This window comes from Chaetodon trifascialis, chromosome 4, assembly GCF_039877785.1.
Source record: "Chaetodon trifascialis isolate fChaTrf1 chromosome 4, fChaTrf1.hap1, whole genome shotgun sequence".
NCBI lineage: Eukaryota > Metazoa > Chordata > Actinopteri > Chaetodontiformes > Chaetodontidae > Chaetodon > Chaetodon trifascialis.
In genome coordinates this window covers 12,276,119-12,289,072 of record NC_092059.1, presented here as the reverse complement: position 1 = coordinate 12,289,072, position 12,954 = coordinate 12,276,119, and the positions used below count along the sequence as shown (strand labels likewise).

General features: G+C 42.7%; 1 protein-coding gene across 1 annotated transcript; it reads right to left on the bottom strand.

Moving 5' to 3' along the window:
- Positions 1-4,566: 4,566 nt before the first annotated feature.
- loxl5a (lysyl oxidase-like 5a) lies at positions 4,567-9,120 on the bottom strand. Its single transcript, XM_070961203.1, has 7 exons — positions 8,103-9,120; positions 7,178-7,286; positions 6,288-6,425; positions 5,713-5,869; positions 5,444-5,539; positions 5,045-5,160; positions 4,567-4,958 (listed from the first exon to the last, which is right to left on the bottom strand). Exons 1-7 carry the CDS (start codon positions 9,115-9,117, stop codon positions 4,952-4,954), a joined length of 1,638 nt encoding a protein of 545 aa, XP_070817304.1. The 5' UTR covers positions 9,118-9,120; the 3' UTR covers positions 4,567-4,951.
- Between the last annotated feature and the right edge of the window lie 3,834 nt (positions 9,121-12,954).

The window sequence follows — 12,954 nt, the reverse complement described above, 5'->3', positions numbered from 1 at the left end:
ACGTATAGTGCAAGAGTGCGTTGCAGTACAAGGAACTCTGGAGTTAACCATGTATGTAAAGCTAGTCTACAGAAAGAGATGTTTGTGGACATCTACAGGCTGCTTAACAGTGAAAGAAAATCATGCACATGGCACTGCACAACAAGTAAATTGCTCTGCACGTACAGTAAGATGAATGTGTATTTTATTGCACAAGTATTAATTCCAAACTACTATAATTTAAGGAAAGATATTTAAAGTGAATTAAGATTTAGCTGAAAGTACCCATGTGGGATGTTTGATGTCAAATTTCAAAATGCCATGCTTTGTACCCTCTGATCTATGAAATAACCCTTTATTAAGACTTTAAAGAATGAATACCTCTGAATACTTGTGTACCCTGTATTCATGTCTGCTGCACAAAATATAGTGCATAGTAGTACTAGTATAGTCCTAGTATCAAAGGTAAGTGTGAGTATGAGTTATACAATTTCAATAAAAACCAGACCTGCTAAAGCCTGCTAATAACCGTGAAAAATGCGTGCCCAGACCTCACAGCAAATATTGCACGTGTACATTCCTCTCCATTTCACAGCAGAACAACGTTTTATAACACAGGAGACAAGAACAGTCGCCTGTCTGCTCCTGTGCGTCTGCATGTACGTGTGTTTGTACATGTACGTCTCTGGAGTCATGAAGTGTGCAGATGAACACATGTTTGGTACGAGAGGAGAAACCTTAACATTGTCTGACACTCATGTGCAAAACCCATAAAACAATACGAGCATTCAGAACCAAATTCAGACCAAAAATAACTGTTTGGTTACAGTTGAATAACCTGTCCGGCCTCTTCACCCTTCTCCTCACCCTCCCTTCCATCACCTCCCCCTCTTCCCTGTTTGCAGCCTCATCCGGGCCACCTCCCTGCCCAGTCCCACTTCCCAGCCCAAAAATAATACAATAACAGGATTAATAACAGCATGCCTTCCCTCAGACAGCCCGAAGAGTGTTTTAGTATTTACACAGCAGCTCCAGGAGGAAAAGTACAGGATCATTAGGCATTCATTCTTCTATTTCAAACAGGGAGCGCTGTTAAATCTGTAATGATGTGTAAATGGTCAGACTCAGGGATACCTCGTCCTGCCCAGGTAAACATTGTTTCCCTCTTCAGGATGTCAGACACTTGGCTGTGTAATACCAGGAGCAGAGAGAAATATTCAGTCATTTCCACTGTGCTCACACAAACAACGTCTCCTCTTTGCTATAAACAAACAATCCTCTAAAAGGTAAACACAGACCACGTATCCAGACAGAGAAACAGAACATTAGTGCAGAGCTGGCGTCACATTATTTCACTAATGGTTCAAGTTCATACTTCAGACTGTACACACGCAGTTGGGAGCCTGAAGAATCAACACTTCAGTATGTCAGTGGTTTTCTATGTGTAGATTTGTAAACATCAGAGTTAATTTAACACGTTTAATAGTTTGGAACAGCTGTGACAGAGCAGAATCAGCCCTGTCGGAGGAAAAATAACCTTCCAGTTTGCTCTCGTCAACTCACCATTACCACCATGACGTCAAATCTTTGGGTGATTAGTCACAGATGATAAATGCTGTGTGAACAGAGCGGATGTGTCAGCTCATTATCATCTAAAAAGTGTTAAATGACTTCTGAAGGATGCTGATTTATATGCACACTGGCATAGTGTTGATCATTGTCAGAGCTGCTTTAATCTCTTCAGTCCCACAGACTCTTCAGCAGGTCTGTCACAAGGAACTCATAACTGCGTGAACAAGCAGTGTTTAAACCCACAGGCAGCGATGGAGGAAGTCCTCAGATCCTTAAGAAAAAGCACTAATACCAAAGTATGAAAATGTACTTAAAATATTAAAAGGAAAAGTACTTGATACAGAAAACTGTCCCGTGACTGTTATTCTATTTTATATCATATATCAGCCTATATGTTATATATATCATTATAACTCATGTATTAATATAAAAGCCTGATTTTACTGTAGTAGCTGGTTGAGTTGTAGCTGATTTTTAATAAGACATGGTCTTATTCAGGTTTCTGAAACCAGGTTAAGCTGTTTACATGTGCAAAACATAACCAGGATTCATCCATAACCCCCAGTAACAACCAGGATAGTACTGACTATACTAGTGTATGTAAATACACTGGAACAAGCAACAATAGGACTAGTGTGTGAAAAAATGCTACAAGAAAACATCTCTCTGTGTACCCATCTTTGAAAAAAAAAAAATTAAATTTAGGGTGAACATCAGAAGATAAAGGTTGAACGGATCACTACTGACAGTTTTGTAGTCTGCACAAAGGAACAAAGTGACCGCCATCACGTGTCACTGCAGTCTCGCCTGTTGGCTCTGACTCTTGTTGACTGCGAGTCTCAGACAGTCAGGCCTCTGGGCACAGGCTCACAGACAGGCAGCCCGCGATAAGGATGCTTTCTGTGGTGCTGCTGATGTCAGCAGTTTGCAGTCAGGTTTTCCTGGCCGTCTGCGGATCTGTGGAATTTCTCTCCTCCTCGCCATCTCCAGCGGGGGCAGGCAGGGGCGAGCAAACAGCACCTGGAGCGGCGGAGGAGGCTCTGCCCTGACCCTCCGTCACACTCAAATTCACATCAGTGGATCACCTCGAGGGCTCTCTGACCAAAGATGGTGTGTGCTCCACAAAGAGGCCATGTTTGGATTAGAGGATGAGTGAAATGGGTTCAAGCCCAGTGTGATGTGGATGTATGTGCTGCATGCACTGAGAGTCTCCTCATCTCTGATACTTTGCCATCCTTTGCATCCATGCACCTTTATCATCATAGCACTTCAATTTTATTGAGGTACTTTAATACTAATATATACTTTTATTTCCCTACATTTCCACTGGAAATATTGTAGTTTTTCTTCAGCTATATTTTGTTTCAACAGATATAGTTACTGGTAACTATTTAGATTAATGCATTAACCACAAAAACTTTTTGGCTTGAGACCCCTAACAAAAAAGCAGAGTCTACTCAGGGCCCCTTGTCATATTTCAGATGTCAATGATTTGTCAGCAGCATTTCCATCAAAGAGTATTTTCCCCTCTGACTCAGCAAAAATAAGACAAAACTTAAGAAAAAAATTGTGATGTTTGTTTTCCCCATTAATCATCTCACAGCCCCTCAGATTTATCCTGTGACCCTTTGGAGGGGCCTGCACCCTAGGATGAGAACCACTGAACAAAATCACCTAACTGCATACAAAATAGCTAAAATTAGCTCCACCTCAACCAGCTACGATAATAAAACGACACTGTGTTAATATTTAATAGTGTTATATATAATAATAGTTCAACCACAGGAGACATTTTACAGCAGAATTAGTTGCTTTTATAATATTCTGATAATACTTTTGTACTTTGAATGATGGACTTTTAGTTGCAGTATTTTCACAATGTTATATTGTTTCACTTAATTAAAGCATCTGAATACGGCCTTCACAGCTGTATTAGTGTGTTTCAGCACTGAATGTGCACAAATGTTAATGTCAGTGACATTCTGACTGTCTTTAGGTTGTCTGGGGGCCTTCATCACTTGCAAAGTGTCAAATAACAGATGGAAATGGTTTCATCAACCCAGCAAACATAAAGCAAACTTACACAGCATCTGAGAAACCCACAGCACACATGAGAGAGAGGAGTGTGGTACAGTAACAGATGCTGTAGAGCTGCAGAGAAAATACACTCCACGACCTCAGCCTGCACCTGCCTGCATTTTCATCACACAAACAAACGGTTTCCTTCTGTCATCAAGGATTTGCATGAAATGATATTGCATTTACATGCAAATTATACCCTATATTTAACATTATAAGACTATGAAGTAATATATTTGGGCTGGAGTGTAAGAGCACGGAGCAAAAAGAATGAATTGTGGTGATTATTTATACATTTCCACGCACCACTCAGACAGTGTTCCTAATAAATCCTGTGACAAAGTGTAAATAGAGTGAGACATTTCCAGACGCCTCACGCAGAGTCATTGCCAGATGAATAAATGTTTTTCTCAGTCCCTCATCTGCTGCAATACAACATGACGAATATGCAACAACAGGCTTGTGGTGTGAAGCTGTGACATTTTCGTGAGACATAAACGTGCTAAGTGGAATCATTTCAGCTGTTTCTCTGAGGTGTGTTATTCTACAAGCATTTTAGAAATGTACCACTCCCCATGCTAACGGCCCTCAGCTTGTCTTAACTGGAGTGACTTCATGTTGTTAAATATTTGTTCAAATTATCCCATCAATAATGATTATTTGCCTCTTTTTCTTTAAGTAAGGTACCTTTTAAAAAAAACTTTATTATAAAGCATAATAAAAATCCAGAACACCTTTCAAACAATCAACCCTTTCACTTGATTGTCAAAGAACAGACTTTACATTTATGTCAAATACACAAAATTCATACACGCCATAGGCTTCAGGGCATTCAATCGATCGCAACTGGACTTTGTCAGTTTGTCTTGGAAGACTGTACTGCTTGAAATGCATGCATGAGAGTGTTTTTTTTATATTTTAACAGTACTTATAAATTCTTCACTTGAGCACATATTCAGTCAGTATTACACAGAGGATCGTTTGTCTGGCAAGAGAAAATGTAATAAATGTCAGGTGAGAACAGCACAAGCGTTTTCTTCAAATTAAGCACCAGTTCAGTTGTGCAGAATGACTGAATGGATGACTTGTTTTAACTCTTTGTGAGTCACGCTAACACACTTATGCATCACTACAAATAACATAACTTAACATCTAGCCGGCCTGGCTGTAGTTACAATACATCATATGACATAAATAGGAACAAATTAATTTATATAGTAGCAAACATCTGAGTGTAAAACAGCTGCACAACAGTGTAGCAGATGAAGATTAAGAGCAACAAGAAGGTATTGAGTATACCAGTGTGAAGACATCAGTCAGGTCAGCTTCTGTCAAACAAAGAGCAGACATCAGTGATGAGCTCGTCTCTCTACGTCTGATCTCAGCTACGAGGTGTGAGGACACTAAAACTTACGCAGTGATCCTGCAGTTTCTTGCCTGGACGTAGCTTCCTGTGTACCTGATGTCGCAGAGCACCTCATTGTTGGAAAAATCTGACTCCTGAACCAGCTGAGAGGGGTTCACTGTCACCTGAGAAACAGCAGAAACAGCATCGAAATGTAAATTCAGTGCAAAAACTCCAGTAGAACGAGGGTAAAAGTATTTAGTTTCAAAGAACTAGCAGTTATCTTAAAAGTAGTGCAGCAAGACTAAAAGCAAGTACATATATGTAGTATGCTTCCTTGATTTTAGATGTTTCATCTTACTTAGACTTCACTTTTTGCACTGTATATCCAGCTATATTGCTGTGACTTCAGCTCAAGTTAATTATTATTCCTCTTGTCCTAATCTTAAAGCAGTTCAACACTCCCACCTTCAGTATGTAGTTTCCAGGTGGCACGTCAGTGATGTCGATCCACTGGCAGTCGATGTTGGCGTGATACGTGTCGTAGCAGCCAGGACTGAGCCCCTGAGAAAAATCCAGACATATCACTGCCAAATAACATGTAAAGGCATAAAAATTACAGTAATGAATTGTCAGCTAAGCAAAAATGAAACATGAAACAACCAAACGAAGGATTTGAATGAATAAAATGGGGGATGACTGGAAACACAAATAAATCATCAACTAGAAGGACCAACCTGTGTGTGAACGGTGCAGGCGAAGCGCCGTCGTATTCCCGGGTCACAGGACGTGTCCTCCAGACAGAAACTGGCTTTATGTCCCTCAGCGACCTTCTGTCCGGTGGAGACGTCCAGCAAGTCATAGTTACTAAAGGCCTCCATGCTGTGGTAATGCCTGGAGACACACAGACACACAGACAGTGTGTTGTGGAAATCACAGTTTCAGTGAATTGGCCAGCTCATATTGATGGTATACTGGTAGTATCACTTTGTATACCTAAAAAAAAAATAAAGATGATGATCTTAGATGATCAAATGGAGACATTTTAACATGTGGACAGGAGGAGCCGGGGATCTTCCCTGTCTGCACATTTAAAGTTGCACATTTTATTATTCACTGTGAAGACTACATCTCAGCATGTTGGCAGCTATGAGACGAGTAAAATAATAAAAACAACAGCAAAATCTGGAATATTTTAACTAAATTTTGTGGAACTTCCTATTATTATCTGACACTATCTCAGTTTATTCAGTGAGTCTAGACAGCATTGTGCATGGACTGGGTGGTGTTCGTATAACAACACTGAGCTCACTGATGACAGCTGTGCCATTCCCATTCATGTCTGGGCTTCACTGGGAGGAAGTCTGCTGTTCCTTGATTCTTTACTCGCTGTGGGAAGCGCAGCAGGACTCTGTAGTCGAGGTCGCTCACACTCGGATGATATGCAGACCTGAAGGGAAGGGAAACAGGAAGAGAATGAGCCTCAAGTGTCTTCACCATGGGAGCGGAAGCCACTGAGTGCACAGCTGGGGTTGACTCGTCGTAACACCTTTCTGTTTGTCGTATCTTTGCATCGCGTCGACCTTCTCTGCACATAAAACTCCTCCTCCTCCTCCTCACTGACCAGTTTACATGGTGGTTTACTGAGGTGATTTACTGTTTGAAGCGACAGAGGTGGTTTCTGGTCTTTTTGCTTTCACCTCAGGAATCCTTTTCCTTTCATTTCAGAGTTTCTTTTACTTGCCAGAGTGGCTGCTGAGATCAGAGGAGAGAATCTCGGGTGGTTGCCAGGTTTGTACCCAGCGGCTGTGTCAGTCAGCTGCAGCTTCCAAGTGGGACTAAGGCCAACACACATCCTACTGTGGACACCTCAAAGGAATCCTAAATGATTTCCGTTTATATATATATATATATATATATATATATATATATATATATATATATATATATCTGTGTGTGTGTGTGCGTGCGTGCGTGCGTGCGTGCGTGCGTGCGTGCGTGCGTGCGTGTGTGTGTGTGTGTGTGTGTGTGTGTCCGTTTGAGTCTTGGTTTTGGACAGTAGAGTGAATAACTAAATGTCAGTGAAAGAGCAACACAAGAATCATAAAAATGTTTAAACCGACTCTAAGTCTACTTAGAATTAAGTAATTAACTGGTTTAATTCACTGGTTTAAACATGTGCTGTTAAATAAATAAGTGCACCTGGAAAGACAGTTTTCTTCAGCAGCACAGCGGAGTGCATACATCTGCACCCTCTGGATGTAGGAGGCAGCTTGGATGTAGTAAGGGTCAGGAACCAAGTCTGGGAGACCTGCAGGAAAAAATACATGAATGTGAAAACATGCATGGATTCAACCAGAAATGTAGGCATTAACTTTTCCTTTAGACTTTTTGGCTCTTTGGGCTCACCTCTACAAAAGAGGTGAGAGCTTTCCATTGATATTCTCTGAGGATTTTGGGGCAGAAATGTGACAGACCAGAATGTTTGTGGTGATTTGAATCATAAGAATATTACCTTGAGTGTCTCATCTGAACATAAAGCATCTCCCCATATCAACTGATGTGATGTGAAAACACAGAAAATTGAACAAATTCTAACAAATATAAACAATGCAATGCTCAGGCTCTCCATGAACTAAGAGTGTATTGTGTTAAACAAGTAATTTAACTTTTTAACCCCGAGCACACTTGATATCAAATATTTTAATAGCATACTTGAGGGGTTATCGAATGAAGAACTTGGATACTTTATTCTAACTTATAGAGGTTATGACTCCCGGGCTGGCATTTCATTTTACTGTAGCTCAGAGACTGCCAGACTGGAGACATTAATTTTGTCATTAAGGGGCATTAACTCTCAGTCTCATTAAAAATGCATTAAAATCTGAATTAGGAAAAAGGGGGATTTAAATTTTGGACGTGAAAATGAGCATGAGGAACCTGTGCGTCATTACTCCAATCAGAGCTTCTCAAAGAATGAGCTGTAAGGGTTTGCTGATAATTCAGACTTTGATTCTAGGGTGTTATGAGCTGAGCAATATCTTATTTACTTATCGTATTTCGTTCAAGCTGCGTGTGTCTACTGCTTTTTATACACTTTGGTTAGAGCATCTCCTGCCCGCCTCACCATTGTGGAAGAACCTGGTGCCATGGCCCGGCCCAGGTGGAGGGCGCACAGTGATCCTGTTTCTGCGGTCTGGTGGGTAAACGTTATAGAAAACCGAGTTCCTGTGATGGATACTGTGCGGATCCCGTGGGTCACCCGTATCCGTAATCCGTGATGTATCCGGCCTCGAACGAGGAAAGTGTATTTCTACGGCATTACTCGAAAACGTTGTCGGAGAAACATTTGACTCAGGTGTGACTCTGGTCAGTGAATCTGCTCTTTGCGCGTTGTGTGCGTCTCCTAAACTGGTTTGCTGCGGGATGTGACGTGCATTCCCACTATCCCCAGCCACGGTTACCCATCCAGCTGTTGCAGGTGACCGCACGGTTGATTCAGAGACCTCGGATCTTAGCCTGCCGCCTCGGCTGCGCGTAAAGTCCGGTGATCTTACAGGTGACGCAGTGGCCTGTTGTGCGCCAGCGTCACCTCCAGGTGTACTCCGGCCTCCTCGTGGGACTCCGCTGCCGGAGAACTCCTGGAAGGAGGTGAAAGTTGCAGAGCTGCCGTTGGATGGTGCGTGTTCTGAACGGTATCCCACAGGCACAGCCTCTCCGGTGGTTGCGAAGCGCGGTGGGGACTGACTGTATGTCCCGGGTCGTCCAGAGGCGAGTAAATACTGACCTGCATCCGCACCAAGAACCGACGCATCCAAATGACTGACGTCGTTCAGTTGAAAGTGACCACCGGCTGCGTCCTCGGGGTCTCCAGATCTGGTTCTGGCGGATCTACTGAGCTCAACCGGATGAAGTCGGTTAAAATTGTTTTTAGTTGTCAATAAGAGCTGAGTGCGTCTTCGGATCTGTGCAGGTGAACGATATTGAGTCCCCGTGCTCAGTAAACTGTACACCTGACCGTTATTCTCCCACTGAATCCGGTGTCTCCACGGTCCCACACGTGCGCGTAAATGGTGCTGACCGGTACCCAAACACACCAGAACATCGAGTAGGAACAGTAACACAAGCACAAACTTCTCCATGGCTCAGTGTGATGGTGCCTCAATCTGAAGAGCTCTAACAGTGAGACATTAACGGCGAACATTTGAGTTTGACCTGGGTGATGGGGTGGTGTTTTGAATACACTCGACTCCGTCACGCAGTTGCGCACAGCATCACCACAGAGAGGGTTTGGGTTGAGACGTCTTCAAATGTTTGTCGTGTGAGTGACTCTCAGAAAAATGCCTTTATCCACCCATGCACAACAAGGAGCTGCACTCATGTCTCCGTTTAACGATTTCACCACCGTCAGCTGGGTGGGCTTCATATTTGTTCGGCACTAAAATTAGGTAAATGTCTCCGTGGAGGAAAAAAAGCCGTTACTACCACGAAACATTTCCAAAATATCCAAAACAAAAGTGTATTACATTAAACTCTGTGCGTCATGACGCACAGTGTGCTGAATTTCAGATGCATTAAGATGACAGTGATTCTGCTGGTTATCCGAACACAGTGAGAGAAATCAACCTGTTGAAGCCCCACACTGAGGCCAAGTCGGCCTCTTCACCACATGATGGCAGTGGACCCTCGCTCTAACTCATCTGTCTGGCTCCGCTTGACACATGACTCTTTTTATAACCAAGTCTCGTGATTTATGCGCGTGTCAGCACGTCACAGCCCCTTTTTTCAGTGTTGAACGTGAATGAAGATAAGACAAAGATGAGAAGGAAGAGACTAGAAACTTCTGCTTCGAAATTTAGGATCAAAATAAACCTCGTGAGTAGTTCAACGGACCTTGTATTGATGAATTCCAATTTGAAGCAATCAATTGGATTCACTTTCAACATTATGTAAACGCATGTAACCTATATAAGTTCTATAATATAGGCAAATTTAAGTAAATGTAACACCCATGTTATCTCTCCAAGGTTGCCTGCCCTTCATATCTTAATTTGTGCTGCTACACCCTTCAATGTCAGGTTTACATTTATAGTCTCTGTAGGGCTTGACATCCTTGATATATTAGGCTGCAGACCATTTATATAAATGTATCCCCAACTGTACATGTGTAATACATGAGACATGTCCAGAAGCTCTTTAGAGTTCATCATGTTTGTGCTTCACTTTCTACCACGTACGCACAAGTTATGCAGGATTCCTTCAGACTTGGAAAATACCGTCTGACTTCATCCACCAGAGGACAGTCACAGGTAGTTCAGGCTTTTGTGGTGCACTTTTGTTTAGCTGTCTGTATTTCCAGTGTTTATACAAATGAAGATGAGCTTGATAGGCAGGATGTCGGTGAGAGACCCTCACCTTTGCCTTTATTTAGTCCCAGTCATCCCCTGCCAGAGACATTCTGGCTGCTTGGATGTGCAGACAGACTGGTAGCACAGTGCCAGTCCTGAGCACATGGTGAAAAGACAACCAGCAAACTCTGGATTAGAGGAGGTCTGAGTGTTTAAAACCTCATGCATCTGCTGCTGAGCACACTCAAAAAGCCCCCCTCTAAATATACCCACACACCCTGGAAAGCACTCAGGGCCTCTCAGCAATCTGTGTGAGTATAAATCCATGAGTGAGTGTGAGAAACAGGAGTAGGAAAGTGTGTGTGTGACTGTGTGCGTGTAAGTCGTGCAAAATCATCACGGGGTCCAGGTCTAGTTGGCTCAGGCAGGCCGTAACCGTGTCATTCCTCCAGCATGTTAGGTGGTCTCTCACAGTGTCAGCACTTAAGATCTCTCAGTCGGTGATACTCCTCTATCACTAACTTGTTGACACATATGATTTAACCCACCACCACGTCCCACATGTGAGATCTGACACCATCAATGAGCACTGGCAAGAGGCGGGGTTTGACCTTCCAGATAACCTTTCAGTGAAGACCTTCCCCAAATGACTGTGATTTGTTCCCTTGAGCAAGGCATTTAACCCTATACTACTTGCAGATCCGAAGTCAAGATCTTACTTAAGTGAAATTATAGAAGTACTCGCAGTAAAATGTACTCAAATGGAAATACTTATAACGCAGCACAGTCACTCCTGTCAATATTAGATTATTATGTTATTTGATGGTTATTACTGATGCATTAAGACGTAAGCAGCATTTAAATCTTGTGACTGGTTGAGGCTAATTTTGATTACTTTATATGAATTTGAATTGTTTCCTGTATACCATTGCGTATTTTATTTACATTAAATTTACATTTTGTATGTAAAATATGGATCTGCAATGTATGTGCTGTAACAGCTTTAAGAAAAATAAAATGTAGTAAAAAGTATATTTCTCTCTGACATACAGTGGAGTAGAAGTATAAAGTACCTCAAAATTGCACTTAAGGATGGTTTTGAGTAAATGGACTCAGTTGTTCTCCGCCACTGGGTGTGAAGAAAAATTCCTTTATTTGTCACAACTTACACACAACACGCAGAGTTGAGGGGGAAACTGCACACACCATGCATCTGTGAAATTCTTTCCCACTTTTTGACCCATCCATGGTCAGTCCTTCCTCCACAGCAGACCAGGAGCGGTGGGCTGCCAGTCGACCGGCGCCCGGGGACCAGTTCCACTGTCGTCACCGTTTGTTAGGTGGTGATCTTCTTGCATGTTTTTTTTTTTAGTGGGGGTATTTTTATGGAGGATACCCCAGGTGAACACAGGGAGAACATGAAAACTCCACACAGAAAGGCCCCTTATTTTTCCTCGAGCAGCAGGCACCAAAGGCGTGGTGGAGGACACGCCCAGCGCCCACAGCGGGATTCGAACCTTCTAGCTGTGAGGCGACAGTGTTACCACCGAGCCACCGTGCCACCATGAATGTGAACATGTGGATAGTAACATGCTACAACACCGAGGGAGAGTTTTTCCATGTTGGTAATAAGCCTCTGTGTCCCGTGACGCACACTGAGAAAAGGTTTGTGAATCCAAAACAAAGGCCAGATTTCTTCATTTCTCCACACATGCATTTAAAATCCTGTTTCACAATGTCCCAGAGCAGCACTGATTCACCCCCTGCACCTGTTCACCTCATGTGATGAAAGCCAGCCAGTATCTCTATTCTAAACAGGTATTTAAGAGATATAAAAGCAAGAACGGGATGACTCTGAACACAGCACTGTAATGTTCTGTATGTGCGAACACAAACATCATAAAAACAGAAAGCAGTGTGTCCCTGACATTACAGACTTTAGACAGGCCCGGGCTGCTGATGCATGTGTGTTTCAGTCACATGATTCACTCAAGCTGTGAGGAATGAGGTCAGGTTTGTCCAGAAAATTGTCAAGACTGGATTTGTTTCCACTGTAAATAACAGCCACTGTTCCACATAGTTCAAACGTGCACTGGTTGATGTGTGCATCCACACGTAATGTTGTAAACCTTGAGCGTGATCACAAAGGCTTGTGTGTGCGTGTGTTTCACTATACGTGCTGAAAATGATCTAATACACTGAAGAATTGTCTTTTTCCTCTTGCGTGTCTGTTCCTGTTTGTCCTTGGAGAACAGATCCACCTGTGTGCGTGCCTCTGCAGCCATCACACATACTGCTGTCATTTTTAGCACCGGGAGTCCAGGCCAGTGTGGTTTACTCCACGTCCACCTGTTACAGCGTCACTACAATCACCTTGTCACTCCATTTCCACAAGACACACACATGACAGATTACGTGTACCAGCAGCTGATGTCATTGGGACCTGAAATAATGTTGTTACTGTCACAGGTCTGAATACATTGAAGCTTTGCTGATGCACTACAAGCCCAGCTGGCACTCTGACACAGTTGCCTAAAGTTAACTGTTGCTCTCTGCAGCTTTGCAATGCAGGTTTTCCACAACTGGGACATAAAATGACCTAAATCACTAATACTTTCTGACTGAGCAGTC